The sequence below is a fragment of the Acanthaster planci genome, linkage group LG18 (assembly GCF_054643075.1).
Source record: "Acanthaster planci isolate LZ-2023a linkage group LG18, COTS_SCS, whole genome shotgun sequence".
In the NCBI taxonomy this organism is placed as follows: domain Eukaryota; kingdom Metazoa; phylum Echinodermata; class Asteroidea; order Valvatida; family Acanthasteridae; genus Acanthaster; species Acanthaster planci.
This window is the reverse complement of record NC_141794.1, coordinates 292,506-320,404: the sequence shown is the minus strand read 5'-3', so window position 1 is coordinate 320,404 and position 27,899 is coordinate 292,506. Positions and strand designations below refer to the sequence as shown.

General features: G+C 39.9%; 2 protein-coding genes across 7 annotated transcripts; one reads left to right on the top strand and one right to left on the bottom strand.

Moving 5' to 3' along the window:
* The first annotated feature begins 42 nt into the window (after positions 1-42).
* Positions 43-7,125, top strand: ppp1r42 (protein phosphatase 1 regulatory subunit 42). Its single transcript, XM_022233776.2, has 8 exons — positions 43-237; positions 993-1,379; positions 2,540-2,706; positions 2,880-3,018; positions 3,262-3,496; positions 4,212-4,367; positions 4,633-4,876; positions 5,151-7,125. Exons 2-8 carry the CDS (start codon positions 1,248-1,250, stop codon positions 5,272-5,274), a joined length of 1,197 nt encoding a protein of 398 aa, XP_022089468.1. The 5' UTR covers positions 43-237; positions 993-1,247; the 3' UTR covers positions 5,275-7,125.
* On the bottom strand, positions 4,106-27,552 carry ahi1 (Abelson helper integration site 1). 6 transcript variants are annotated; one of them, XM_087148530.1, is made up of 30 exons: positions 27,370-27,552; positions 24,143-24,205; positions 23,731-23,809; positions 23,277-23,340; positions 22,786-23,051; positions 22,323-22,540; positions 21,614-21,857; positions 21,294-21,389; positions 20,499-20,601; positions 20,145-20,240; positions 19,932-20,030; positions 19,638-19,763; positions 19,166-19,233; positions 18,706-18,834; positions 18,481-18,535; positions 18,090-18,374; positions 17,597-17,738; positions 17,015-17,116; positions 15,110-15,257; positions 14,829-14,962; positions 14,455-14,595; positions 13,711-13,901; positions 12,969-12,989; positions 12,467-12,613; positions 11,458-11,538; positions 9,990-10,118; positions 9,609-9,843; positions 8,858-8,988; positions 8,499-8,584; positions 4,106-8,367 (listed from the first exon to the last, which is right to left on the bottom strand). In XM_087148530.1, exons 1-30 carry the CDS (start codon positions 27,383-27,385, stop codon positions 7,680-7,682), a joined length of 4,383 nt encoding a protein of 1,460 aa, XP_087004656.1. In that variant the 5' UTR covers positions 27,386-27,552; the 3' UTR covers positions 4,106-7,679. The 6 variants fall into 6 exon arrangements, with proteins under 6 accessions (XP_087004656.1, XP_022089428.2, XP_087004658.1 ...); XM_022233736.2 differs by having other exon boundaries at positions 21,614-21,839; positions 27,370-27,551; XM_087148532.1 differs by lacking the exon at positions 11,458-11,538 and having other exon boundaries at positions 27,370-27,551.
* Between the last annotated feature and the right edge of the window lie 347 nt (positions 27,553-27,899).

Genomic DNA, 27,899 nt, shown 5'->3' with positions numbered 1-27,899 from the left:
CTTATACGACAATTAAGAAGAAATGGCTATTTCCGTAGCAACGTTGACATTGTATCACGTGACAGTTCACCGGCGTAACACAGCGACGTGCAATGTGCGTATATGCTATTAACACGGTGCAGGTGCTGTGAAATTTTAACGAGCACCGAAGATGCATGTGTATTTATGGACAGGAAGATTTTAAAAATTTACGTTTTGCATACCAGCTACCTGTTGCATCAGAGGTAAAATTAAAAGGTAATCTGAGGACTCGGAGATCTTTCGTCGTTAATTCATAATTGTGCTAACTTGTTGCACGATGTGGACCTGAATAATTTAAACTCAGAAAAAGGCAGCGTAACTAACATCAGACATTGATATGCCTAGGCCTTGTCACTATTCGCCATGCATGATGCCTTAACATTTTTTAGGCCTAGGGCCGCCCTGTAACTATGCATGATTCCTTCTTTATGTTTTGTCGATGATGAAATGGAGTTGGAGTTAGAGCGAGGGGAGGCCTATCACTAGGATCATATGCTCCAGTAAATTTTTGTGCATTCTATGTAACTAAATAAAAATAACATTAACAATGAACAGCTTTTCAAGGCACCAGTGATGCATAACCATGTGAACAGTGTAGGCCTAGTGCACGATGTTTAGTGTCAAAACTACAGTCATGACATCAAGTCATGACGGTCATGATTGCAAAGTTGGTGACTACACTAGAAACACTACACTACACTGGTGCAGACATGGCAGAGTACTAAATTTAAGGCATGATTGGTTAATACGTGGGATTGCTCAGTCTTTTTGTAGTAATTACACCCTAGGCCTAACCCTAGTTGATGTTGATTTGCAGGGTTTGTCAATAATTCAGATTCACGGTTGTGAAAGATTCTGTTTTATCATTTAGGCCTAAGGCTACCAGTAGGCCTAGTTATTTTAGAAAATGTTAGAAAATTTCAGAAAATAATGGTAATCAACAGAACTGATCACATGATTTTCTTCTTCAGATTCAGGAGTGAACACCTACAGTGGACAGGCTAATTTAAGTGTGTGTACGGTCAAGTCACCTAGACTACGGTTGCCAAAATGAGTGACGGATCCAAGAGACAAGGGATGCTAGTCCATTAACTTCTTCATTTTTACCTCAAACCGTGTCTCTGATCACGTTGGAGTGGATGTGTATCTTCTATTGGAAAATGCCTGGTTGATCAAGTTGAATTCAAACATTAGCACGGATCAGATTGAACCAGTATCCTGACAACATGGTAAAGTTAACTGTCGATTTGATTGCTCGGATGTCGAGCAGCACAAGGAAGAAGAGAGAGGAGAACCTTCAGCAGTATCTGAAGAAGTTGACCCACTTATCCTTTGCTGAGAAGAACATTGATGAAATAGTAAGTCACAACTACTTTTCCAAAATGCAGTCATATCATGAGTGAAATTGTATTTTGTTCAATCCTTTTTGGAGTTAATAAAAATCAGCTTTTTTGGTAGTCTTAATGGGACATTTTAGCAAGAATGAAATCTTGAGATAAGACTAAATACACTGATAAATACAAAATTGAACTTTCTCTTTCAGGCCAGTGATAAAAACTTGGCTTGATGTGCAAATGAAATTTTCGTTCAGAAGTTTGCGAGAGAAAACAGAAATTTAATCAAATTCTAAAACCATTGAAAAGCTGACAAATTTGTAAAAAAAATTGACACATTTAAGAAGCTTTCAGGAACTTGAAACATTACAACTCTGTACACCTTATATATGTAGTTAGAAACTTAATCTCTGATACAAAAAAACATCGAGCTCAGTAAACACTAGTCTAACTTTGTCTTTACTCCTTTTCATGGTGTCCACACTTCTTTCAATGGTGGTGGCTTTTGTTACATACTTACTAAAAGGTTTCAGTGTAAACAGTAACAGGTTGTACAAATATTTACACAAAGTTCTATGTGGGTATTTGTTATTCTGCTTATCATCAGCAGTGCAATAAACCGGTCATGGCAGTTAGTTTGAATGCAATTGGGGTCTTGGTTTCTAGGTAACTAAATAAATGAATGGACAAAGTTGCACCTTGGATGCAGTGTGCAGCCAAGATTAGTCCAGGCGTTGGAAAATTGTGTTTGAAATTTTGAAAGCATGCAGTGGCCAAAGCTCATCAAAGTTAATTGTTGAGATTTCAGGGCAATTCCTGACATGATAGGAATAGACCTGTAATGTCAAAATTTCAAATGGCATTTCCCAGTGAACTGCTCACATTGACTGTACCTGCAAGGTTTAAAGGTTACAGAACAAAAAAAACCCAGAGACTCATTCAAATTTTAATTTTAAAAACTGTTACTGTTTTAACACGTATGAACGCAGCTGAATTTGACAGAACACATCAGTGGTCAAAGTTCATTATATTTTATTGCTTTGGCAGGCTACCTCGAGAGAACCCAATTAGGATTAGTGTTTTGATCTTCAGTGTTTTGTCTTATCACTGTATTTTGGCTAGCTTTGAAATTCATCACTGTACGAATAGAAGCTAATGGCATTTTCGCATATTCATGTTTGCAGGATGACCTATCGCAGTGTCGGAATCTCTCTGTGCTGTATCTCTATGACAACAGCATCGCTCAGATTCCCAACCTGGGCTTTGCTGCCAATTTGACTCATCTTTATCTACAAAACAACCAAATCCGACAAATCGAGAGGCTATCACCACTTCAGAAACTTGCCAAACTGTAAGTTGACTCATTCTTCTCGTACTTGTTTGGGTTGCTGCCAGTTAAACATTTTTCCCAAGAGAGTAAAAAACATCTGGTTACCATTCTTGCATAAATAAAGGATGAATTTATTCAGAGAGATTTTTCTGTTGCTGGACAACACGCATGTACGTTTCTTGTTCCATAAACAGGTACCTAGGGGGCAACTGTATAACAGTAGTTGAAGGTTTTGAGAAACTTGAACAGTTGAAGGAACTGCACTTGGAACATCAGAGAATACCCAAGGGAGAAAAGCTGCTCTTTGACCCACGATCTCTTGCCTCACTCTCGGTAAGATCATCAAACTTCTCTAATAGTTAGACAGTTCTTCGAACTTTTTAAAATTTCCTTTGGCAAGCATGGAGCCTGAGGAAGGAAAATGGCAAAGAAAGAAATTGTATGGAAAATAATACTACTAAACTACTTGTAGCAACCATAATTCACTGAGGCAGTGGCATACATGTAGTCATAGAGAAGCTACATGTTTAACGCTAAAAGCATTTACAATCATGCACATGAATTGTTACCTTTTAGATTTGTCTGCAAGTCTTAAATGTCTCCGGCAACAATTTAGATGACATCACAGACCTGCGCCTCCTTCAGAAACTCTCCCAGTTCCTATGCAGTGATAATAAACTCCGAGATCTCAAGACATTGGGCAGCGTCTTGAGCTGCTGGCCACACCTCTGGAGGCTGGAACTGGCAGGAAATCCATTAAGTCAAAAAGCCAAATATAGGGACAGGGTCATCGTAATGAGTGGAACATTGGGTGAGTTGAAAACAGGACAGTTATATCCTAATCCTGATTGCTGATGTATGATTAAGACATTCATAACTACCTCAGTCTCCTTATTCAACAATGTGCAACTTGACCGTGTATTACATTTGATGATGCCCGCTGCATAAATCACGAGCTGGAAGCTGGGTACAAGACAGTTTAATCAATTCTGATTGGTCAAGAGTCTATGTGCATGCGGCTTGCTATACGCACACCAATTGGACAATTTTCACAAGGAATATTCCATAAAATGGACGGGGGCGTTTGGGAAAATGAAAGTAAAATTCAGAACAAAATCGCTGGAAATCCATCATATATGGACTTCTTTTGACTCTCAGACTAAAAAGGTGTTTATGAATGGAAATAATTAAGTGCTTGGTTGATCTTAAACTAATGTTTAAGACCTCGCTGAGGAAAACAAACGCTAAGAATGTCCTCACCTGCGGCTCAGCCACTAGTCGCGTCTGTTCTCCTTAGCCGGTGTTAAATGCACGCTTAATTAAGACTGGCCAAGTACATTTTATTCTCTTATCAATATCACGCTGCCTAGCATAGCTTGGGTATGGTTTATTAAGCAGTACACTCAACTCATTTGAGTAGTAGGTTTCAAGCATCACTTATCAGATTTTTATTCTCAAATGTGACATTTCATTTAATATTGAAATAGCCATTGAATTTTTAGTGCTTCTCATTAATTTTTCCCCAGCTGTCTTAGATGGAAAAGAGATTAACCAGACAGAGAAGGCTTTCCTGATGAGTTGGAAAGAAGCAAGAGAAGCTAAGAGAAAACAACGAGAAGAGGTTGAGCAGATGAGGCCAGAACTAGATGGGATGGCACCACCATTACCTATTGCTGGATCAGGTAGGCCAGACTGTTGATAGGGTGTAACGATGCCCATTGTGTTTTGTGTTAATCCTATAAACCTTGTATTTTATCTCACTTATCCAAAATGGCTACACTGGAATTTGTCAGAAAAGCACCACACGTAATTTATGATGTTCCAACTGGACAGATTTGTGAAAATTATGTAGATTTTCAAATGTTAAATACCTGAAAAAGGACATTAATCACAGTTTACACTTTCCTCTTAAGGACCGTCTTTTATCTTCATTATAAAAAAAACCAGGTAGGGAATTACCCCCTGTCATGCCACCCAAAAGCTCCAAATCCAAGCAGAGTGGTCTGAAGAATATCTACATCATGCCTAGTATGGTTGGAGGCAAGAAGAGATTTGAGGCAGTCTTGGCTAAGTCTCAAAGTTTACCAAATTCTGCCTCCAAGCTGAAGGGGGATTCGACGGTGCCTGTCCGACAGATTGTAGCACCAGGAGTACTGAAGAAAAGCCATAGTGACTTGGAACGCTCAGCAAGGTAAAAGGTTGTAAGAAATGTCATCAAAAATTTAAGCAGTTCGGTCTGTCCAGTCAGTCGTTCCGTTTCATTTAAGTTTTGTTTGCAGAAGTTTTTATGTTCATTCTTTTCTTTCTTGACATTTATTGGTTAGTTCTTTAGGTGCACATCAGTGAAAATGTGCTTAAGATGTTTTGAAACAGAAAAAAACGTGCTTAACATTAACAATGCATACGTAGACAGAGAGCTAACTTAACACAATTATCAGTAGCATTTTGCTGAACTTTTTTGACAGAGCAATGATTCACGAGTCAAGGCATTTCAGCTACCCAGATGCATCAGGTCTTGATCTGGCCAACAGCAAAGTACATCCTAGTATGAATGGAAATCACATAGTGCCTTCAAGCATCTTGCTTTGAACAGGAGAGGCCTGTCTGCATCAGGTTGTCAAGATATGCAACACCTGCCTGCAAGCCATTGTAAGGAGGGACTGTTTGTGAATGTGTGACGTTTGGCACATTCTGATTAAGGTGACTTTAATCAAAAGAACGTAATTGGAAAGTTTGAATATTTTCAAGTGCTGTGAGGATTGCTCCACTTAATGAGAAAATTCCTTTCACAAATTTGGATTCCAGTTATCTGGTGCCCAGTTTGATGTCATTTAGAATTCTGAATTCATGTTGGAGGCAACACGCAGCTTTTCTGAGTTTCAGAAACTAGGTTTTTAAAGCAATGTTGGGAATAGGACCAATAAAATGAGAACATTCAGAGCAGGCGGCAGGATGTTTCTTCAAATAGAAGCTGGCTATACTCTGTATGATATATGCAATGCAGCCATATATTTGGGCATTGAAACAATTCAGCCAGTGGTGAGTTCCCTAATCCGTCCAAGTTAACAAATTTAACACCGTTTGCCTTTTGCAAGGTTTTGTATTCAGAGAAATGCTTGATGCAGAGGAAATATATGAAATAATTCTGTGCATTTTGTTATTGAAGAATTCAATAATTAAGCTTGTTTGATTGTCAGAACTTTAATGTGTGCCTTCTCAAGACGATATTTATTTATGTATATCTGTGACGTAAACAGCTTTTTTTAATGATGCATCTGACATTTTTTAAATAATTTCCAACATTCTTCCTTAATTTCGTGTTTGTATGTGTTGAGATTTTGCAACTTGCAAAGTTAACGGTCAACAGGAACATTCTTCAACTTATGAAACATGCCATTTGCCATCTGCAAACAAGGCTAACAGTATTGTCAAAAAAAGCAACAAACAAGGTGACAAACTAAAATAGATAAGATGTTATGAGAAACATGAATTTTTATAATTTGCTTTAAATAAAAAGTGAAATTTTAAAATGTGTCATAAGGCAGTACAATGATTAAAAATTCAAGTACATTTACGTTATTCTCAGCAAATACAATTGTATAAAATTTACAACGTCAGTTTTGTTGTGAATGCAAATGAAGATTTGAATTCTGTTCATTTTCCTCCATGGAATCTGGTCCTGAAACAGCTTGTAAAAGCTCAACTGTCAAAAATCAGTTTCCAGAAAACTACATCTCTTGAGGGATTGTTGAGAATAATTTTCATATTAAATCCAATATGGCAGATGTATTTGTTGTGTAAATGTTGCTAAATGTTGCATGAAATATAAAAGCCGTTTTGCATGAACTAGGCAAGTGTGTAACGACTTCTCTGCTCAAATACACTGGACCAAGGCCCAGCTTTTTGGCCATAAACCAAGTTCATAAAACACTCATAACACACCCGAATTCAAATAATTCAACGGTGTCTACTTGCAATTTTTGGAAGTATTACAAGCATTTAAGAGCCACTGGTAAGACGGGCATTTCTTTAGTATCAAAAGACATGGAGAGTGTAAAGAAAGTCAAGCTAAAAGACTGCTGCTTTAAAAATAGGAGCACAAGAAGTTTTCATTGTTGATGTAGAAATTACATCGCCGCACAGCCGCACTTTAAAAAAATGGCACCAGTAGCTCCTGAGCTCTTATGATCAAAGATAAACAAGCACAATAGACGTTAACTTATGTAAAATGCTGGGTAATTGAAATTTTCTATGGCAAGGAAAGAAAACCATAAAGGTCAACCCTACTTAAGGTGGACGGATATCTTGTGTTTAAAAAGTACTGCATGCAATGCAATGCACCGCACAGTATACTGGACTGAGCATTGCAAAACCTTTTATTTACAGGTTTGTTCGTCGTTGATATACAAGGTGTAATAAAACATTGCAATAAAAAGACAACAGATTGTTGTTATTTTCTAAGTTGTAATTTTGAAATTCTTTGCCGAGACATGCTGGATTCCTGAAAATCTTAATTTGTCCTATTTATTGCTGGAGGAATATCTTTAGAATATGTGTTGACAGCCTCATTAAAGCTTTCCGCCAAGCAAATGCAAAATTGAAAAAAATGACTGAAGAAATGACACAACTCAATACTCACAAAACTTCTGTACACTGGCCGAGGTAAACTCACGATTCAGGTTATCAATCAATAAATAAAGAAAAAGCTTTGTTTCAAGAAACTGTACAGTATTCACATATGCAATATAAAAACCTCACTCACCTGACATATTGCAGTGCTTTCTATACTTCAAGCGTAACCAATGTTTACATTCAACATTTACATGTATGTGCAAATTACTGTGGCCTGGGATTGGGTTTGGGATCTAAGGTATGCAGTGTAAGCTAGTAGATCTCTTGAAGGGACATCTTTTTTGGTGAAGACTGTTTGCTCTGCAATACCATTTAAAGCCAGCACCACAGGTATCCAAGAAGCGTGAGCACTTGCAAGCATGTTAAACTGTCCTCTCAGTGTGGTTCATCTTCTGTTTCCTCTTTCCACCTTTCTCCTTTGGTGTCCTTGGTTCCACCTCTTCTTGGGACCCACTCAGATACCCATCTTGGGAAGCTGACTTAAGCTCTGGTTTCCTGGAACTCCCAACGGTGTTGCCATTGGACAGAGTTGCCTCCTCTGAAGTCTTTGAGCGCTTCTTGCGAGGTTTTGGTGTCCTTGGTTCAATGTCCTCAGATCCGCTCAGAAGTTGCTCCCTTGATAATGTCTTAGAAATTTTAGGATTTGTTTTGGAGTTTTGTTCTTCGCTTGATAGTAGAGTGTTGCCAGCTGTCTTGGAGTGCTTTTTGCGAGGTTTTGGAGTCCTCTGTTTAACGTCCTCAGATCCAGCTAAAAGTTCTTCCTGTGACATTGTCTTGCTGAGGCGTGATGTTGTTCTGGAACTCCCTGCTAGGTCCTCATTTGACAACACTGTGTCATCCACAGTCTTGGAGCGTTTCTTGTGAGATCTTGGTGGAATGCCAACATCCACAGTGTCAAAGGAGGACGCTAGACGTCTCTGGGCACTTGATGTCCTTGTCCTGGTTCGCTGCCTGCGAGGTGTGGTGTCTTCATCTGCAATATCGCTCCCATTGCGGCTAAGATCCACTGCAAGCTCTCGGGATAGGGTTTTCTTCTTCCTTCTCCTCTGACTGTTGAAGAAATTTTCATGAGAGTTTTGTTACGTAAACTGTAAAATGATTATTGGCCTACCTGACAAAATGTTGCTACCACTGCATGCTCAGTGCTTTCTGACAAGAAATAAAACATTAAAATCTTTTACCTTGTAGCTGGTGTGATGTCTAGATCACTGTCCTCTGCAGCTGACAAGATCTTAAGTTCACCGCTTTTAGTGACAACTGCTGTCATCTGTAGGAGACAAAATACAATAAAATAACTTCAAGAATTCCTGTTGTCACCCAAAAACATGTTTTGGCAGCACAGGTAATACTAATGTAGTTTTTGTATTATAACCAAGTCAATATCAATACAACTACTGATGGTCACATAAGCCGGCAGCGACTAGGTCCACTAGAGTACATTATCAAAGCAATAAATACCAATAAAAAACTGATGGTTAGAAAAATCCCAAATATACCAAAATACACTTTCGATGAAACTGTAGTAACTGTAGTAACTGACCTTTGACCCGTCCTTTTTGAATTTTGTCTTGCCCCTCCTGCGTGGTGTAGTACTAGCTGAGTCGGTCTCTTCTGCCCCGGTACTACCGGGAATTTCCCCAAGATATTTGACTTCCTGTTCCTCTTCAAAATCTGTCCATCCACAGACCAAAGAACACAAAGCAAATGCCAAATGTTTCTTCTGTAATTCTGAGTCTCATGAGGAAGTCTGCTCCCAGAATTGCATGGGCAAACGTTAGCTATCAGTAGGACACAATCCTTTCTGGATAAAGTGTTCTATAATCGGCAGTAAACATTTGAGAATCACAGAGTAAAAAGGATGTATCTTGCTAATTAATAAAAATCAACCTCTGTAACAACAGTGCTTCAACCTCATGGTCATCTCCTTCACAGAAATTGCACAAAAAATAATGTTAAATTATTAAATAACAATAAAATCATTTTACCATTGTGGTATAAGTCATAGATGTGCAGGATATTTCCCCTCACAGAAACAAGTTGAATCTAAATGGAAGGCGTTTAACTGTTCCCTTCAGGTCACGGCTAGGCGTGGGTGAAAGTCTAGTGCAAATGGTTTGGCAATGAAGTCTTGTCTAACCAATACAGCAGTAATATGACCAATTCCTATCCACCCCCTACCTTCTTAACTGAGCCCCTCCCCCCACTCACCCCATCCTTACAATGATCTGTTACATATTCATCATGAGCCTGTCATCCCCCCCATCCCAATATCTTCCCCGCCCCCTTCTTACATTCATCAGCCACATAGTTAGCAGGGAAGTAACCCTGTTGTCCGTTCTCCAGCTGACCCATCCACCAGTTCTCATTGTCTTCGTGAAGCACTGAGATCCAGTCTCCTTGACGCAGGTTTAACTCGTCAGATCGCTGAGCAGTGTAGTCATAGAGCGCCACCACACGACGCAGGTTGGTTCGATTCTTTTGAGAGGAGGGTGTGTTGAAGGTGAAGGTAGCTGTTCCTCCCCTGGTCTGTAGGGTTTATGAGAGAGCATCCAACGTCTCAAATTCAGAACTGGGACCATTGGTGTCTGAATCATTAAACACATTATTCGCAAGAGCAAAACTCAACAATCTTTGGGAATGTTGGTTTGTGTGATTAAGTCACCAACACTTACTGCTTGTAGGGCAATGCTAGGTGTGGACGCTCGTGGGAAGTAAGCTCTGGGTGGAGTCCATCCTGTCCCACCCATACTTAATCCTAAACTCCGTACTCCCCGCACGGACTGATTTGCCAGGAAAGAACTCTGAAATTCGAGAACAAGGTACAATAAAATGCTAGATTAAATCTATAAAGTGGCACCATTTCCTGTAAGCTCCTAATAGGAATAAGTGCTAAGCAAAAAAATGTAAGCGTTCACTTTTATGGGTGAGAACAGTAAGCAATGTACATTAAATGGTACACTAGCCAATGACCTTTTTCTCCTGAATCAAAATATTTGTGTCTAACCAATCTGTGTGTGCTATACACATACTGATCATAGCTCCATACAATCAATACCTGTTATTAGATTAATGCATAACTGGCAGTTCAGCTCAATACGTTTTAGTTATCGAAGAAATAATTACTAAGGATTGGGTGAATTCATGTTAACACTCTTAGGAACAAATATTCAGTCTTGGGTAGTAATTCCAATTAGTTGGCCTCGGGCATGCTGAGCAGTGTACCCAAACAAAACCTGTATCAACATGATTTCACAACATGTCAGTCATGAGAGAAAATATGGTTGAAAGATTTGGCTACGACAGAAGCCTGTCTCCCTTTGGTGAGTTTCTAGCTTACTTGTTCACTTTCAAAGCTTTTAGCTGCAGAAATGTAATCTTGTTTCATTAATGCCATACACATGCCTTTAAAGCAACAGCCAGCATTGTCATAAGATGTTTGGCAAGTTTATAAAGAAATTCACATGCCAACAATGGGGGTAATCGAACAACCCAAGCTAGTGGGATTGTGGGGAATAAAAACAAGGAAATGACCTTCTGACAGGATCTTTAAAATCATTAGCAGTGCATTCATGAGATTAGTCCAAAGAAAGAAAAAAAAAAACACAAGTCCATCAAACTCTGGAAGTTAGTACAGGTGGGGGATGTTTACACAGAACCTTGGCTACAAAATCTCTCATCTTGAGAATTGATAAAAGGAGACACACATGAATGTTTGCAACAGCTTTTGTTTTCTTGGGATGAATTCGAATTTGAGTTTGAAAATCACAAAGTTGCAAGAAATCTTCGCTCTCATCTAAGCACACGTATGGCCAGAGTAAAGATTTTAGGTTTACAAACAAGTTTCTCCATACGAGTTGCACAATTTCTCGGTAACAAATACTTCAAAACAAAATAGGAAATAGAATATCATTCAACATCAAATGAAAAACCAAATAAAGTGCAACATGTAAACACTGTTGGGAGAAAAAATCAATTGTGAAAAGACAAAACAAATCAAATTAAAGAAGCAATATGACAATGTACGCAATTAACAACCAGATTTTAAGTGTGTTTGAAACCGCCCAAAAACATTAGTTCACAGCAGGTGCAATTACAGGTGCAATTTTGTGGAATGTAGACCTTTTATTTGTTCATACATACCACACCAGGCGAATCAAGCTGTGCAGGTGTTGGTGTGGGCGTCTGTGGGCCCACTAGTTGATTCTGATAAGACATGGTCAGCTAAACAACACACATACATACCAGCAAGCAACATGACATTAGCATCCTACCCAGGAAAGTCCAGCATTTCTGAAATTAAGATCTTACATCCTTTCTACAACAAATGTAAACTCTTGCAAACATAGATAAGCAAATTCTGCCCCTTGCTGAAAAATTTTACACCCTCAAAATTTTCATTCAAAAACCATGCTAATTCAATTTTTTAAAAACCACATGCAAAGGGTTTCCATAAAAATGTCTTTGTCAACCTAACTAGAGCAAACCTCACAACTAAATTTTAAATGTTAAATTTCATCACATGGCTAAATTCATTACTTGGCAATGGAGGGAAAGATGTCCTGACATTAGACAGTGTGCATTTTAACCTTCCAACTTCCACACCTTCAATCAATCCCACAGTTGCCTGTTTTCTGTGCTGCAAAGTTTTGTAACTTGTTTTTAACAGCACTAAAATATTGTCACATATGCGACTGCATGGCTGTCATACATGCAACAATAGTGTAGCATGACAGTTTTGTGACACATGCATAATGACAGTATATTAACAGTGTCAGTTGTCACAGACAAACAGCAGTGCCACATGCATAACAATTGTCAAATGACAATGTTACCTACAGGTGTCATGCATATGTGTCACACCACATTCATCCATTCTAAACTTCCTAACACTCTGCTCCCACTCGTAAGATTTAAAAAGAAATGATTTTCCCACAAGGTGTACGATCATGTGAATGAGAACTAGTCTGTACTAAACTTTTACCAACTCAAGATGCATCAATCAAGGTCCATCAATAATCAGTAAGTTATATGTATGCAAATGGTTCAATAACTTCCATCAGTAAAAACACAGAATAGCCAGTGGACTTAACAATGACATAAAGAAGATGCAATTTCCCCTCTGGCAAAACAACAGCCAAGAATGACATACCTGCGGTTTGAACATGGAAGCATCAAAGGTAGATCCCCAGGTGCTTAACGTTTGCTGCATAGGAGTAGCACCCCCAGGTGGGAGAACAAAGGAATTACCCAGCATACTTTGCTGTAACTGCTGCTCTTGGGCATTTTCCTGATTACCCTAAAGCAAGATTAATTTACAAATCATCAATAACCAAATACAGAGGTGTTACCCTTAAACACATTTTGTATTCTTTAATCAATGTCTCGAGCAAGCATTTCTTTTGATATTTTTTGACAGACGGTCAAATATTGCCAAGATTGGCAGTCTTTCTAAAAGGGGAACAGGCATCTGAAAAAATCAGCAAATGTAACATACCAATGAAGCTTTGAACAAGTTTGGCACAGTGTAAGAATCAGTAAGAACAGAAGGTATTATATAACACAATTTGGGATGGTTGAATAAAGAGACTTTAAACTAACTCCTAATTAAACCAAACTGGCTCAGTGATGGGCAGGATGTGAATAGGTTTTACCTTAGCCAGTTTCTTGAAAGCCTAAAATCCAGGCCCATAATGAATGAAAAATACCAGAACAGGATGTAGGACGTCCAATCAATGCAGATGGGTGGCATAACAGCAATCAGCAACAAAGACAAAACATGCAAAGAAAAGGCAGATTGCAAAATAACAGCACACATGAAAAATCTTGAAATAAAGCCAACAGCAAGCAAAGAAAACAATTTACTGTAACAACGTAAAAAGCAGCAACTAGCTAGACTAAATGAGGAGGCTCATGGAATGTACTTGTAACTTTAACATTTTATGAGGAATTTCAACATGGGACGGAAGAATGAAAAAACTGTATCCAAAAATCTTTCAATGGACATTTTTTCACTATTCATGGAAAAAGCACGAGAAAATGTTGGCCAAAAAAGACTTGCAGCTAAAACAATGAAAAAACTGTATCCAAAAATCTTTCAATCGACATTTTCTTACTATTCATGGAAAAAGCACAAGAAAATGTTAGACAAAAAATACTTGCAGCTAAAACAATATTTCTACATGAACAAATTCAGTGGCAAAAACAAACTTCTTGTATTAATTTTAAATCTTTCATGTTCAATGGTCATCAGGGAACTGATCTATGAACAACCCATGAAAGCAACAAAAATTTCAGGAATGGCAATAGTAAGTGACTAAGCTTGCTCTTAAACGGGCCAAAAACCCTCAACCAAACTGCTAAACCATTGCAAGAAACACACGTCAAGCAGTGTACCATGACTGTAGCAAGTTTGGCTTTAACGCGTTCCATTCGCAATGTCTTTGTTGTGTCCAGTTCATCCTTGAGGTCTCTCTTGGCCTCCAGCAGATTCAAGAGACTCTCCTCTGCCTTAGCAACACCAGGTCCTACTTCCTCTTTCTCCTTGGCACCTGAGGCTGACTTGAGACCCAAATCTAGCCGGGCAACTAGGGTTAGAAATAAAGACCAGAAAGTTGACTTCATTATACACCTTGAGCAGAAGCACCCACTCATCAGTTGAAAAGAGCTGTGTTGGTCAGGAAGGTTCATTTTGTTAGTAGCGATGCGACCCTGACGCATGTATTTCCTAGTCGTTCTTGAACCAGCTTTAGTTCTGACCAAAGGAGCCTCCGTTCCTAAAACAATGGCGCCCTCTCTTGGTCCAGCTCAAGTAGCCCGTTGCCACTATCAAGTATTATTATAAAAAACATCATGTCAGCTAGCTATTTGAAAATCTAATGAATGGAGCTGTGTACGTGCAAGACGGCTTTAGAGTCCAGGCTTGGCAGATGCAGTAGACGAAGTCTAAGCAGTCTTCTACAAACAACTGGTGAAAGATTCTTTACAATCAAACTTTGCATACAACACAATTTTTATATGAAGTTGGTTCAAATGGTAGTCAGTAAAGCTACTTCTATTAACAATAGGTCAGTATTTTGTTTAGATTTAGGGTAAAATGGTCTCAGGATAATAATGAATTGTTACCATTTCGTCACCCACCTTTGGCGTCGTAAACGTAGACCTTGATAGGATGGCCCTCACCCCGGGAACAGAATGCAACCATGTGTTCATAGGGGTGGTAAGTTACGGCCATTACTGGGTATTTGTAGCCTAGGTTGGAGTATACAGCTATTTGGTCCCCTGTAGACAAACAGAACAAAATGTGTACAAATACATCTTGTTTTCTGTTGATAGTTCTTACTCTCATTATTTTACCAATTTGTGAAGTTTGTTACAGATGGAAATGATGAAAAACGTTAAATTCAACTAAGACTTGAGATTTTTTTAAAAAGCAGATTGAGCCTGCCAGCCTGTAGGCTCATGTAAAGTCCAAGATTTCCATGTGAGAATATTTGATCTTGGCTGGTACTTGCCTGTGTCAGTATTCCAGACATAAGCTTGTTGATCCTCACTGCCTGAGATGACAAAGGATCCACATTCAGTCATGGTGCTTCTGACATGCTCACGAAAATTCAAAGCACCTAGATAACGCTGCATGACCGTGAACCTTTTGAAAAAACAAGAATTAAAAACTGAAATTATGAAATGAATTCAACCTGTCCTTTGTCATCCTTATTTCCAATGGTATACTGAAAAAGAGAAATTGTAAATTTTCTCTTTATTTGGATCTGAATTTGCTTAGATCCTTGCTTACAATCTAAGGTCCATCATTCGGAGATTGTTGTCTCGTCCATGGATGAGCAGTCTGCGTCCACTAGGATGGACCTCTAGAGAGTTGATGGTCACTCCCTCCAGCTCCTTCTCATTGATGACCTTCTCCACTGACCACCTGTCTGGAGCACCTGACCAGATTGGAAAATAAACTCATCAGTTCAATGAGCTCAAACACATTATACTACCTTGTGAACACAAAGACACAGGCTATGTCCAACAGAACTGGCTATGGCTACCAGTTACACATACATCTATGAGAAATTACTCCAGCCATTAGCCACTGATTTTCATAAGCCCTTAAGTCATTTTTAGCAGCCACTGGAACTGCATGCAACTGTCTAGAACAGAGCTCAACCAAGAAACTTTTGGCTTTTTTTAAGTGAACATCTATAAATGGCACACTGTATCATGGTTCACACAGCACAGCAGGGGTATATAACAGGAATGCAATGGTCTGCAAGTACGTGTACATGGCACACTTGATTTTAATGACACCTAGTCCAAAAAAATCACAATTCCTACCACGAGGGTGGGTGCATGATAGACATTGCTTTCTAGATTTCAGTATTATGTGTCATGCCGTGAAGTCATTCTTTTGCACAATGCCTATATTCAGCTTATATAATGTAAAGCAACATTCAACTGCACATGGTATATTACTGATGAAGTCATAAAGCCCAAACGTTATAAAATGTTGGCAAGGCAAACATGCACACCTAACACCACTATCTTCCTGTATAGCTAACAAACACAAAGTGATTGGTTCCTGTTACTCCAGAACATAATAGGTCTCTCTCTAAGGACGTCACTTTCTACAGATTGCCACGTGCATCAGCATTTTGCTCTTCAATTTTTGTGATGTGCATCAGCTGCGCCATATTTCGAGCATATTTGGATCAGCACGAGCTTGACTTTGGAACATTTTGCCCAATGCGCAGACACGCACCTGTTGGTGTTATATACACAGTTGCAATTTCCTACAAAGATGGTGTCCAGAGGGAGAGATCTATAGGAGAGTTCCATCATCCTTACCTTGGCTGAATGACACTACAAGAATTCAAAATCAAAATCTAATACAAGACCCTTAAATGTAAATGGACTCTAATGCATAAGTGATAAAAGATGCCGTGCAGCTTGGTAGAAAAAGTCTGAGTGAAGGCCACGTGGACTGTGTCATCAGAGAATTATGGCCGTGTTTGAAAATGACCATGTGTCCATATGAAAGCTATTGGCTAGCTAGTTCCCATAGAAACACGTGTCCTGCTCCTGACCTCATCAGCCAATGGGAGACTTTGAGACGCATGGTGGTGACAAACATACCGGATTGTTTTACTCAGCATGCACGCGTTGTTCTGAGCAGGCGGGCATAGTTCTGAGCACACTCAATACTGTGAAGGACTGGTATGTCTGCTGCCCTATGTCTGTCTCCCATTGGCAAGCTTTTGCTTCATAAGGTGCGCTACTTAGACTGATTCCAGTTTGAAATCAATTCCGGTGATATTTCCAGGTAAAATAACAAAGGTCAGATGTAACAGAGACACGCAAATGTCACACTTTTGGACCCCTAATTTCTGGAATTACCCTTGATGGGTACAAGTTTGGTCAGCCTAAGTATTTTGACACTGAAAAACAATGAAACTGATGCTCTCAGAAAAAATAAAAGAAAATTGTGCATTCTACACCAGCATATGATTGCTAATAACTACTTCTTGCATTTTGCTCAGCCAGCTACAAAGACACTTCGCAAACTGTTCAAACTTTAATGACTGACTTAAACGCGGGTGAAGGAAAGAAACAATTCTACAATGTTTCTTGGCTCTTGGCACATATAACAGATTCCTTTGGTGGGCTTTTGATCAAGCATAAAGCAAGACATTATCTGTACCTCTCTGCTTCAATATCCCGGTGAGTTTTTGTTCAAGTTCCTTTGGTCTTGCACCTGTGCTCTCCAATGAGTCACTGGTTGATCCAAATTTCACTTGACGGTCTACGTGACAACATGGCTAGATTGGTCAAGCTTTATCTTTGAATCCAAACTTGATTGAAGAAATTACTTCTAGTTTTCTCTGGCTTTTGAACCACACTGATGTACTTACACAGCAACGTTATGAGAGTCAAAACTCTTTTTAATCTTAAAATCTAAATTCAATTGGAAGAATTCTAGCTAGAAAATTTTATCATGAGGAAAAACAACCTAACTGCTACAACATTACAAATGGTTGATAAACCATCATTTTCAGCCATTCTCACTCCCTCAACATTCCCTCTATCACGTTATTCTGAAGCACTGATGAGATTTAGGTCTTAGGATCTGCAGGTAGTTAGAAAACATCATTTCATATCAAAATAAAAGGGCTTTATTCCAGGAGTATGCTGCATTCTTTACTACCAGGACATGATCAGGGTCACACAGAGGTCATTACCTACCTGAAGTCATGACCAGGGTCACACAGAGGTCATTACCTACCTGAGGTCGCAGCTTTGGCCATGACAGCTGCATTCCACTTGATGATGACACCGACACTGTCGCCGGAGAACATGGTTTTGCCATCCCGTGAAAAGCAGAGGCAGTTGACAAAGCCTTTGTGCCCATCTAGCTCTTGAAGAAGCTGCACACAATGTGGAACGTAGAGTTCACCAACTTGTAAATACTAGCCATAATGTAATCTGCTATCAAACTGGAACTGACCAGAGCTTGCTCAACTGAGGCCAAAGTTCAAGTGGTGAAGACATCTACACTAGAAACAAAATGGTTAGAAGTTCAAGTCCCCACTGAATCAGCTTCTGGAGTTTTTCTCACTTTCAGGAGCGAAGTCTTTGACAATGAGATTTCTTTGAGCATGTGTTGCTCTGCAAAGAACTTGACATTCTAACGAAACCTCTCTTTAATATTCCCACAGAGATTTATGGCCTCCAACTGTACCTCAAACTTAAGTAGTAATCTTTAGATTTGCTTTTACCTCTGCTGTTTGACTGTCATTCTTCTTGCTCCACACTCGGACCACATGATCATAGCCTCCACTGACCACTAGATGGTCAGCTTGGGGATGGAATTTGGCTGTATAGACAAAAGCTGGGTGAGGGAAGACTTTCTCAGCTGCACTGTCTGGAGTTTCTAGGTTCCAGATACGAGCTGTACCATCGGACGAGGCCGTCAAGATCTCGTTGTCGTTAGCTGCCCAACTGATGTCATAGATCAGGCTGTAGTGTCCAGGAAATTGGCATTTGAATCGCCCAGAGGGAATCTGATCATAATGAAAAGATTCAAGTTCAGAATACTATCCAGCTTTTTCAGTCTTGGAATTACAAGAGCCTTTATATCAAACTGGTTTTCAAAATGCGCTGATTTACCTCATAAACCAAGACTGGGTAACCTTCTCTGTCTTTGCATCCACAGGCAAGAAACCTTCACGAATAAGAGACAAGAAGTAATTACTAAAACAAAGCGTCTAACCCAGTAGGAGAAGAGTAACATTCAAAGTTCTAAGCAGTAAAGCCAGTCTACCAAATTAATGTTATGTTATCTTGAGCTCCTCAGGTAAGAAATGGTTTTTCAAAGTGATACGTTTTTCTAACCTGCCGCTGGGTGAAAATTTCAGGACAAAGCATCCTTTCTTGTCTCCAGCTAAGGCCAAACTCAGTTTGTTTGGGATGCGACACATCTGACCTGGAAGGCGAGTCCAGTTGGTGAGAGGTTTTTCTTTACTAAAGGCGAGATAAAAACAAACAAAAGTCCTTTCAGTGTTCTTGCTACTGAATGTTCTTTAAGCATGCACGCTCCAAATTGATTTGCTAGTTATACAATTTGTTTGCTTTTTGGGAAGGGGTGGGGTAAAAAACAGCAAAAAACTTGGGAAACGGATAAAATTAGTAAAACTCCATTTTCATATGTGGGAAATCTTCATCCAATTCTCTCGTTAAAGAAACAAAAGGGAAGAAAATTGATCACTAGTAACACAGATTACACAAAAAGTTTGTTTAGTAACTGATTTTGTTTTCTATTATTTTGGCTCAGCAGAGAGACAATTCTCCTTACCCCATTGCCTGCTTCGTACCCCAGTTGATGGATTTCTTCAAATCACTGAATGACATCCTTCCTTGTTCCTGTTAAAAAAAGTTCAATACTGTGCTAACGATCCCAAAGATAGTTCCATTCATGCTGTTGATGCAAATCTTGCTAAGTAATGTCAAAGACAGAGCAAGGGTAAAGATGACCCTTGGTGGTGCAGCGTTCATGTGCAGTGCAGGAAGTAAACCAACGCATTGACAAATGCTATGCACCCACTCTTACGGGTGGACCACATAGTGCACTGTACACCTAAGGCACACAACCAATAGGAACAGGAAAGACTATGTCTAAAAGCTACGGTTACAGCTGTAAAACATACACTAATGGTTGCCACTGGCTTGCGACTACAGCTGATTTCCACTGATACATGTATTACTCCTAGCCATAGACAATTAATTTAAACATAGCCATATCAAAGTAAACACTATGCATTTTTTACCTCCTGTGTGGCATACAGTGACCTGACAGCAGGTTCAACCTTGTCTGGTGTCTTGACTGCTTTAACTGTCACATACAGGGTAGATGGATAGGGCTGCCGACTAATATTCTGCCACCACTGGTACACCTGTAATTAATAATTACTATAATTTCCACCTCTCCAAAAACCTTAACGTCCACTTTGTTTTCCCTTTCAAAAGAAACAGTTTTCAAATACCCCTTTTATGAAGCAGGATATAAACAACTTCTTGGAAAGGTTTGGTGAGCAAAAAGCCAGGTTTTATAGTGTTCTTACGTCAAGTTGTCCTGGTTTTCCCTTATAACTGAATGGAGGGTAGAACAACTGAAGCCGGACTTTCTTATCAGTGTTGGGGATGCCATTAGCACCAACAACCTGAAGAAAAACAAGCAAACACAAAGTCAAAGTCAGTTATGACGGCTTTCATCAGAACTGTCGCAACAGATTAACGGTGATAAAGTACTGAGAATTTTTTTCATATGACCTGACCTTGAGAAATGCCCAAGCTATTCGGTGCCATCCTCCTTCTCCTTTCAGCATCTTGGATTTGGTAGAAGTGATGTTCATGCTGACAAAATCAAGGATCTATCACAGAAATGAAACAAAATATACAGATTCTAAGATTTGACTGTGCCGCACCCTAATCTTATCCCTCTATATCTCTTCTCAATAGAGGGATTGCGCCACGTTTTTCAGTGGTTCCTTGCCATGTTAAAGGAACTATTACCGAGAACCAGCTACGAGGGGTCTATTCAACAAAGGCTAAAGTCTTGTCTCAATTTACCTCTTCTCAACTCAGAAACACCACGATTAAACTCAGAACGAGTCGTTTAACACACAAACCTCAAAAAATACGATGGCCTTTGGCGCAGATTCGTCTGATTGGATAAGGTAGTTATAGCTCTCGTCGAAGATGATTTGCTCATCCCAGCAGGGTATGATGGACCTGAAGATGGGAGATTAATGATAAAAAACTAAACTGTTAATAGTAATAACAATAATAACAAGCACTTAGAAAGCGCCCTCTATCTAGCACACTCTTCTGAGGCGCTGTATTATCATTATCCCTGCACATTGGGCTCACTGCACATTGGGCTCATCTGAACATTCCTGAAACCATCTCAGCTCCCTGGGGAGTACACCAGCCCGGTTTTGCCATTTCGGCGCAAAAGGCTAAACAACCGTGCCTGCCCTCACAGGTACCCATTTACTCCTGGGTGGAGAGAGGCACATAGGGCTAAAGTGACTTGCGCCCAAGATCACAACATGCTGCTACCAGTTGGATTCGAACCCCTGACCCTATAATCAGAAGCTACAAACCCTAACCACTAGGTCACATACCTCCTGTTCCACTACCATCAGAATTATAAATTCTAAAAAAACTTACGTGCTCAAAGTAACATGTCAATCTTCATAATTTACCAAATACCAGGAATTGCAAGGCAAAAAAACCAAAACAAAACAAAAGCAACAAATCACCTTGGATTAGTGCTCGCTGTGCAATTAATGAAAATGAAAACACCTGGAATTCCAGAAGAAATGTGGTAAGAAAGCCTACTGCCAAACTGCTTTTGGCAGACCTGTGGTTGAAACTAAGGTTGTTAAGAATATCTGGTACTTGGATTTCTTCTGACTTACTTCCTCTTCTTAAAGTCAAAGGGTTGAGTCAGTACTGGTAAGATGTAATCCACTTTGTCATTTTGATTCTCATAATATGATGTCACAGCACGATCCCTGTGGGAAAGGAACAAGAATTAAAACGGTGTTTAGTAATTCCAAGACCTCAAAAGGTAGCTCAGAACTAAAATGCAACCTTCTTCCACTTTTTTTTGTTGTAACCTTATGGCTCCTAGGATTGGCAGAATCACAGCTACATACATTTCCATTCGTTAGATATCAAAATTCTGGCTTGAAATTTTATTTTGCTTCCTTGTCCCATGATTGAGATTCTAACATACAGTTTAGATTTCTTGAAGTATGTGCCAGTGTCCATGTCGATGATGTGAACTCTGACCAGTGGATGAGCAATGTAAAGGTCAGTCTTGAGCCGGTCACTACGATGGACGTTCACCCCAAACACTCGACCATCATCCTTCGGCTGCCTCTTGCGTTTCTTCTTAGTCTTTTTCTTATTGTCTTTGGCCCCTTCGTTCTCATCAGCATCGGGTTTGTCATCTTTGGATGCTGTAGATAGATAATCAACTGCTGATTTAAAGAACTGGCTTCCTTATTACTCTCATAAGAAGAGAGTTTGGGACTGTTTCACAACCAAGGTCTTTACTGTTATCTAACATACATGTCTTCAATGATATACTTTCAAGTAAACCACTCCCTAAACTAATTAACTTAGCGTGAAACACATTTGGGGAATGAGTTCCGTGAACAAACAGACTGTCCAGATTTTTCTATGGCAGACTTAAAATTGGCAGAAGTAATTAAGATTTTAAATATATTTAATTTCATGGTGTACTTTTTTATACATGAATTGTTCTGGCCAGTATAGAGTTTTCTGCAAAACTTGTTTTGCTCTTGTGAGGAGCGAAGACTATCAGCAGAATATGCTTTGTGAAAACCTTGTTTTCTTTCAAACAAAATCATACATAAGGTCAGAAATGTTGAAAGACCCTTCAGTTTAGTTCTTGAAAACGATCGATTATGAGAACCCACCTGTCTTCTTTTTCTTCTTCTTTCCAGCTGCTTTCTCATTTTCTTCAATTCCTTCCTCTGTGATCTCTTTTCCTAGATCCCCACCATCTGCCTCATCTCCTGTTTGCTGCTGCTCTGTTTTCTCACTGTCTTTGTCATTCTCCTGCTGGGTAGCCAATTTCTTTTTCCTCCGTACCTTTTTGGGTGTGTCCTCAAGTTCCTGCATTGTTAAAGGGCCACTGCAAAGCACACAGGACATTTTTCCATCAATTTTCTTTGACCAACATGTTCACATTTCTATTGGAAGGCTTGGCATGTTATCCTTGAAGAGACAAGCCACTTTGCAACTGTAAAAGCGACTAGTAGAAAAATCAAAATATGTATGTACCAAGTCAGAGCAACATCAAGATGTGAGCAACGGTCCTGTGACTTGCGTAAGATTCAAGATTTTATTTTAGGAGACTATTCAACACTGAGAGCCCACCTGTCCATAATGTCACTTGCGTCAGCTTTCTTCTTCTTCTTCTTTGTTTTCTTAGGACTGTCTGCCTGGGCATCTTTGTCTTCATCATCAATAAAGCCTTTGTTCTCCATCCCCTTTTTGGGTGGGGGCTTACGGCCCTTCTCATTTGTCAAGTTCTTGTGGAAACGAGGGCTGTCACTGCCATCGTAAGTGTTCGCCAGAATGGATGGATCTTCAGATGGGTCAGTATCCTTGCGGAGATCAGCACCTTGTTTCAATGACTCAAGCTAAAAGGAAGACAACATGTACGTGCAATCAATGGCAATATTAAACAGTACTATGCTAAAGTGCCAAACATCCAGGGAAAGTGACAGGTTTGTTAAATTTGTGCATTAGCTCATTGTAAATGCAAATAGCGCCTAACTGAGCAGAAGTAAGAGCAGAAAGAATGAAAGGAAAGGTGTCTGGATACTGAGTGGAGCCTAGCAATTAAGGGGTCAAGGAAAACTTACCATAGCATCTGTTGTCTCAGACTTGGTTCTCTTTCCTTTTTTCTTCCCCGATTTTCCTTTCTCACTAAAGAGAAAAATTGAAATCTTGCAAAAGTGAAGTATAAGAAGACCAAAAACTTTCTTTACAGCAGTTACATGTATTTATGATGAGCAGATATCGTGTTTCAGTAGTTTTGGTGCATTTACACTGCAGCACTCGGGTCAAATGTACATGTAGGACTCTATTAATGCCAGTGTAGGAAGGCCAATATTGTAAAAATGGGACAGTTTCTTTGCATAGTAGTTCTTTGGATAGGAAAATTTGGGCTGAATGTGGGGACTTTGACGTGCATCAGCAATGTGCTAGGCCCTCACAACATCTGGTGTTCTACAGGTGCATAGTCCTCACAACTAGCTGGTTTGTGTAGTCTTTAAGGGAGTTCATTAATTAAGGTAAAGGTGCACTCTGTCTTACTCTGTAGTTTGTTTCATGGCTGCACGAAGCAGTTTATCAAAGCTGGCTTCATTCGTTGGGTTCTGGTCAGACTGAGGAGCTGTAAAATAATATTGAACAGGTCAATCAATAACTGTGACTGCAATTATTTCATTGTTGACCAGTCTCCATTATTCCAAACTCTAACTTTGTTCCACTTGTATTTCCCGATTGTTCTCACCCTGAGTGTATTCTTTCATTTGGAGTTTACCTGTATATTCATGCAAGTTGATGATTTTTATCCCTTTCTTCATTCCTCCACCCCTTTCCTCTGTCATTCTCAGATTTTTCCAGGGGAGGGGGAAGCATTGCCTTGGAACGCCCACAGCAAGATAAAGGTGCCTTGGGATAAAGAGTAAGGCCTGGCACCCTTGATTTTTAAGTCTTCACTTACATGGAGATCCTTCATCATCATCTTCGCTCTTAGGCAGCTTTCGTGATTTCTTCTTCACCTTTCCTGGAAAGATTCAAAAGTAAAAACTATGATTGGTGAAGGTACATTTAAAAGGAAGGGGGTGGCATATTGTTTCACTGCACAATTCTGGGTAGCTAGCTGTGACAGAATGCAAGACCTTAGAAATCCCCCGTTGAAAATTGTCGAACTGAAATGCGGAGCAGGTTTGGCCACTTCCAGCCCAATGCCTGTGCAGGGTGATAAACGATCACCGTCAGATGGAAACAAGAAATTGGTGGGTAAAAATAAAAGGTTTTTCAAACTATTTGGTCTTATGGTCCGAATCTCATGTACGAGCATTTTCAAGAGCTACTGGTACCTCAAGTTTGCTCTCATGGGCAAATTTATTGAAAAAGTGGAGTTCAAGTTCCTGGATCATTCACCTCAAAAGTTCAATTCAAAAACCCATCAACTTATGACTCCATGTGACTTTGAGTTTTCAAAGTCATGAAAGTAGGGCCTAGTCATGCTAGTTCAGGCATGTCAGAATGTTGCTCATCTAGGTTAGATACAGGTAGGCTCATAAATTTCCAACTATTAGTTTCCTGCTTCTTTCTGAGGTGATCTTAGAGAGGATGTCATAAGAAACATTCTGCTATAAGTTTGGATTCCATCAGACTCTGAGCAAAGAAATATTGCTTTGACCCTAACAGTACCGGCGTTGTTTGGCTTAGAGTATTCAGTACTACAAAATACTCTGTGCCTGAAGGACCTAGCACTACAAATTACTACTTCTGGCTAGGTTTATTCCATTGTTACTCATACAGAGAACAATGAAACCATGCATTCATAGTGCCACACGCTGTATGGTACATTGTCTTCTCTATTGTATTTTATGGCTTCAGAGAATAATAATGTCATGTCCTGTTATAAGCGACAGGGCTGAGTACTACATTTTACTACTAAGTAGTAATTTGTAGCATTCGGGAATGTTAAGTTTAAAGCAACAATATTTTGAGATTTGCTTACACAAAAATTAATGTAGATTTTGACTGAAAAGTCTAAAATTCATGATACTTTCACACAATTGTTCTTATTCATACCTTACTTCAATAAATTAAACGCTGGCTTCACTTGCAACTTCAAATTTTATTTGAATTCAGAATGAATTAGAAAAAGGAGCTAGAGCCAAAAGCCGTTTACCACTGTTAACCAGAGTTTTTATTAAAGAAAACGAATTCCCAAATAAACACTGTAATTTGTAAACAGCATCCTCACTCATTTCAGCATCTCCCTACATGCCCTCATGCTCTCCCTACATGCCCTCATGCTCTCCCTACATGCCCTCATGCTCTCCCTACATGCCCTCATGCTCTCCCTACATGCCCTCATGCTCTCCCTACATGCCCTCGTGCTCTCCCTACATGCCCTCGTGCTCTCCCTACATGCCCTCGTGCTCTCCCTACATGCCCTCATGCTCTCCCTACATGCCCTCGTGCTCTCCCTACATGCCCTCGTGCTCTCCCTACATGCCCTCGTGCTCTCCCTACATGCCCTCGTGCTCTCCCTACATCCCCTCGTCCTCTCCCTACATGCCCTCGTGCTCTCCCTACATGCCCTCGTGCTCTCCCTACATGCCCTCGTGCTCTCCCTACATGCCCTCGTGCTCTCCCTACATGCCCTCGTGCTCTCCCTACATGCCCTCGTGCTCTCCCTACATGCCCTCGTGCTCTCCCTACATGCCCTCATGCTCTCCCTACGTGCCCTCGTGCTCTCCCTACATGCCCTCATGCTCTCCCTACATGCCCTCGTGCTCTCCCTACATGCCCTCATGCCCTCCCTACATGCCCTCGTGCTCTCCCTACATGCCCTCATGCCCTCCCTACATGCCCTCGTGCTCTCCCTACATGCCCTCATGCCCTCCCTACATGCCCTCATGCCCTCCCTACATGCCCTCATGCTCTCCCTACATGCCCTCGTGCTCTGAAACTACTATTATCCCCTTCTCAGCAGGTATAGATCAAGCAGATTTGCTGACAAGGGAAAATTTGGTTTAATAGCTTTTTTAGGCCTGCAAACCATTTCACCACAAAAACTTGATTCCAAAACCCCATAGCTTTATGACGCCATATAAACCTTCTTGCCTCAAAGGCACACTGAGTATCACGGAGTTAGTGACTTCAAGTTCTCGAAGTAGAGGATACATGTATGCCCAAACATGCACGCGACCTCCGAAAGGTGCCCACACAAGTGTCAGCCCGATTTTCTGCCTGCGGAAGGTGTGTCCGGATTTTGTGCTGCTGGTTGGCTGTTGTGAGGAGTTTGGTGGACAAATTAATGAAAATGTAATGAGAAAAACACAAAGTACACATTCGTTTTCGAAATTTTCTGATCGACTTCCAGGAAGTGTCATTACAGTGCCGCTAAAGTTTGAGCTCGAAATTCCGCCCAATTAATCCTGGTTTGTAACAAAGTGTTTTCATTTTAAGGTGAATCATTGTGAAACATAACTCTTGAGCAGTGTAAGTGGGTGTACCAGTAATTTGCGCAAATTCTGAACCTTCGAAGGCGTGTTTTTTAATCGGACGACAGGGTGTTCAGTCCCATGTAGTGCAAGGGCACTGTGCACACCATCTTGCCGTGATTTAGGGCGGCGCTGCGCGTGTTGAAATATGCTTGCATGTCACTGGCTTGCAATGTTTGTGTTATGCTCATGATGTTGTTGCCTACAAGAACTGAAGAAATGAACAACTGATCAAAAAATACTTTAGAGTTTGCTTTTATTTTATGGAAATTTGCTTTCTAACGGTATGTAGAATGGCTTATGATCAGAGAAAGTGATGCATAATGCAAAGCAAGGATTGCGGATCAGTTTTTTCAGAAGATTCCTATGTTATTCAATACAAATACAGAGGCACAAAATACGCCTGTTTAAAATCCTTTAAAAATCACAACCCAACATCCCATAACATTGCTTTTGAGATTTTAAAACCTATCTTTCTGAATATACTACATCTAAATCTGACTCACTTGAAGAAAAATTGTCACATGCCTAGAAGTAGCAAACAAACAGTAGGCCCCTACTAAAAAAAGTACTATCATGACTATAGGCCTAGGCCTATACTGTAGCTCCATTGCTAATACTAGTAACAATAACATGTACTTTTAACCTAGGTCCTAATTGCTAAGATTTCCAGTTTACGGTTCAGAAAGTACAAATAACTTACCTTTCGCATCCATCATTTACCCCTGACTTGAACGTTAGATGCAATCACTTGTTTTGGGGAGGGCAACACTGCGATCGTGACCCAACGACTGACACTTCAGTCTTTAGTGACAGGACCACAGGACAATGAAGGAATGTTTACAATCAGCGGCCATGTTTAAATTCGTTTGACATTACAAGATACCCGAACACTAAATATCCAATGTGGCGATTGGTCCAAATTATGTCAAAACTTATTTAAAAGACCCTCACATGGCCTAAATAGTGGTAAATGTATGACTAAAGTTTCAATAATAAACATTTATACAATCAAAAAAGTCATATGATTCATATTTTTGCCAAATAAGTTCGTAAATGAGTAAAACTTCTAATTTTTATGAAATTTTAAGAGCCAATAGAATTACATGAAAAAAATGACAGTTACATTGTTCTAGAGGGCGCTATTGATTGGCATCGTGTATTGATATAGCTCCGTATACCGTAGAGATCAACGGTATCGCGTGTACATCAAAAACTGATAATGCAGCGCCT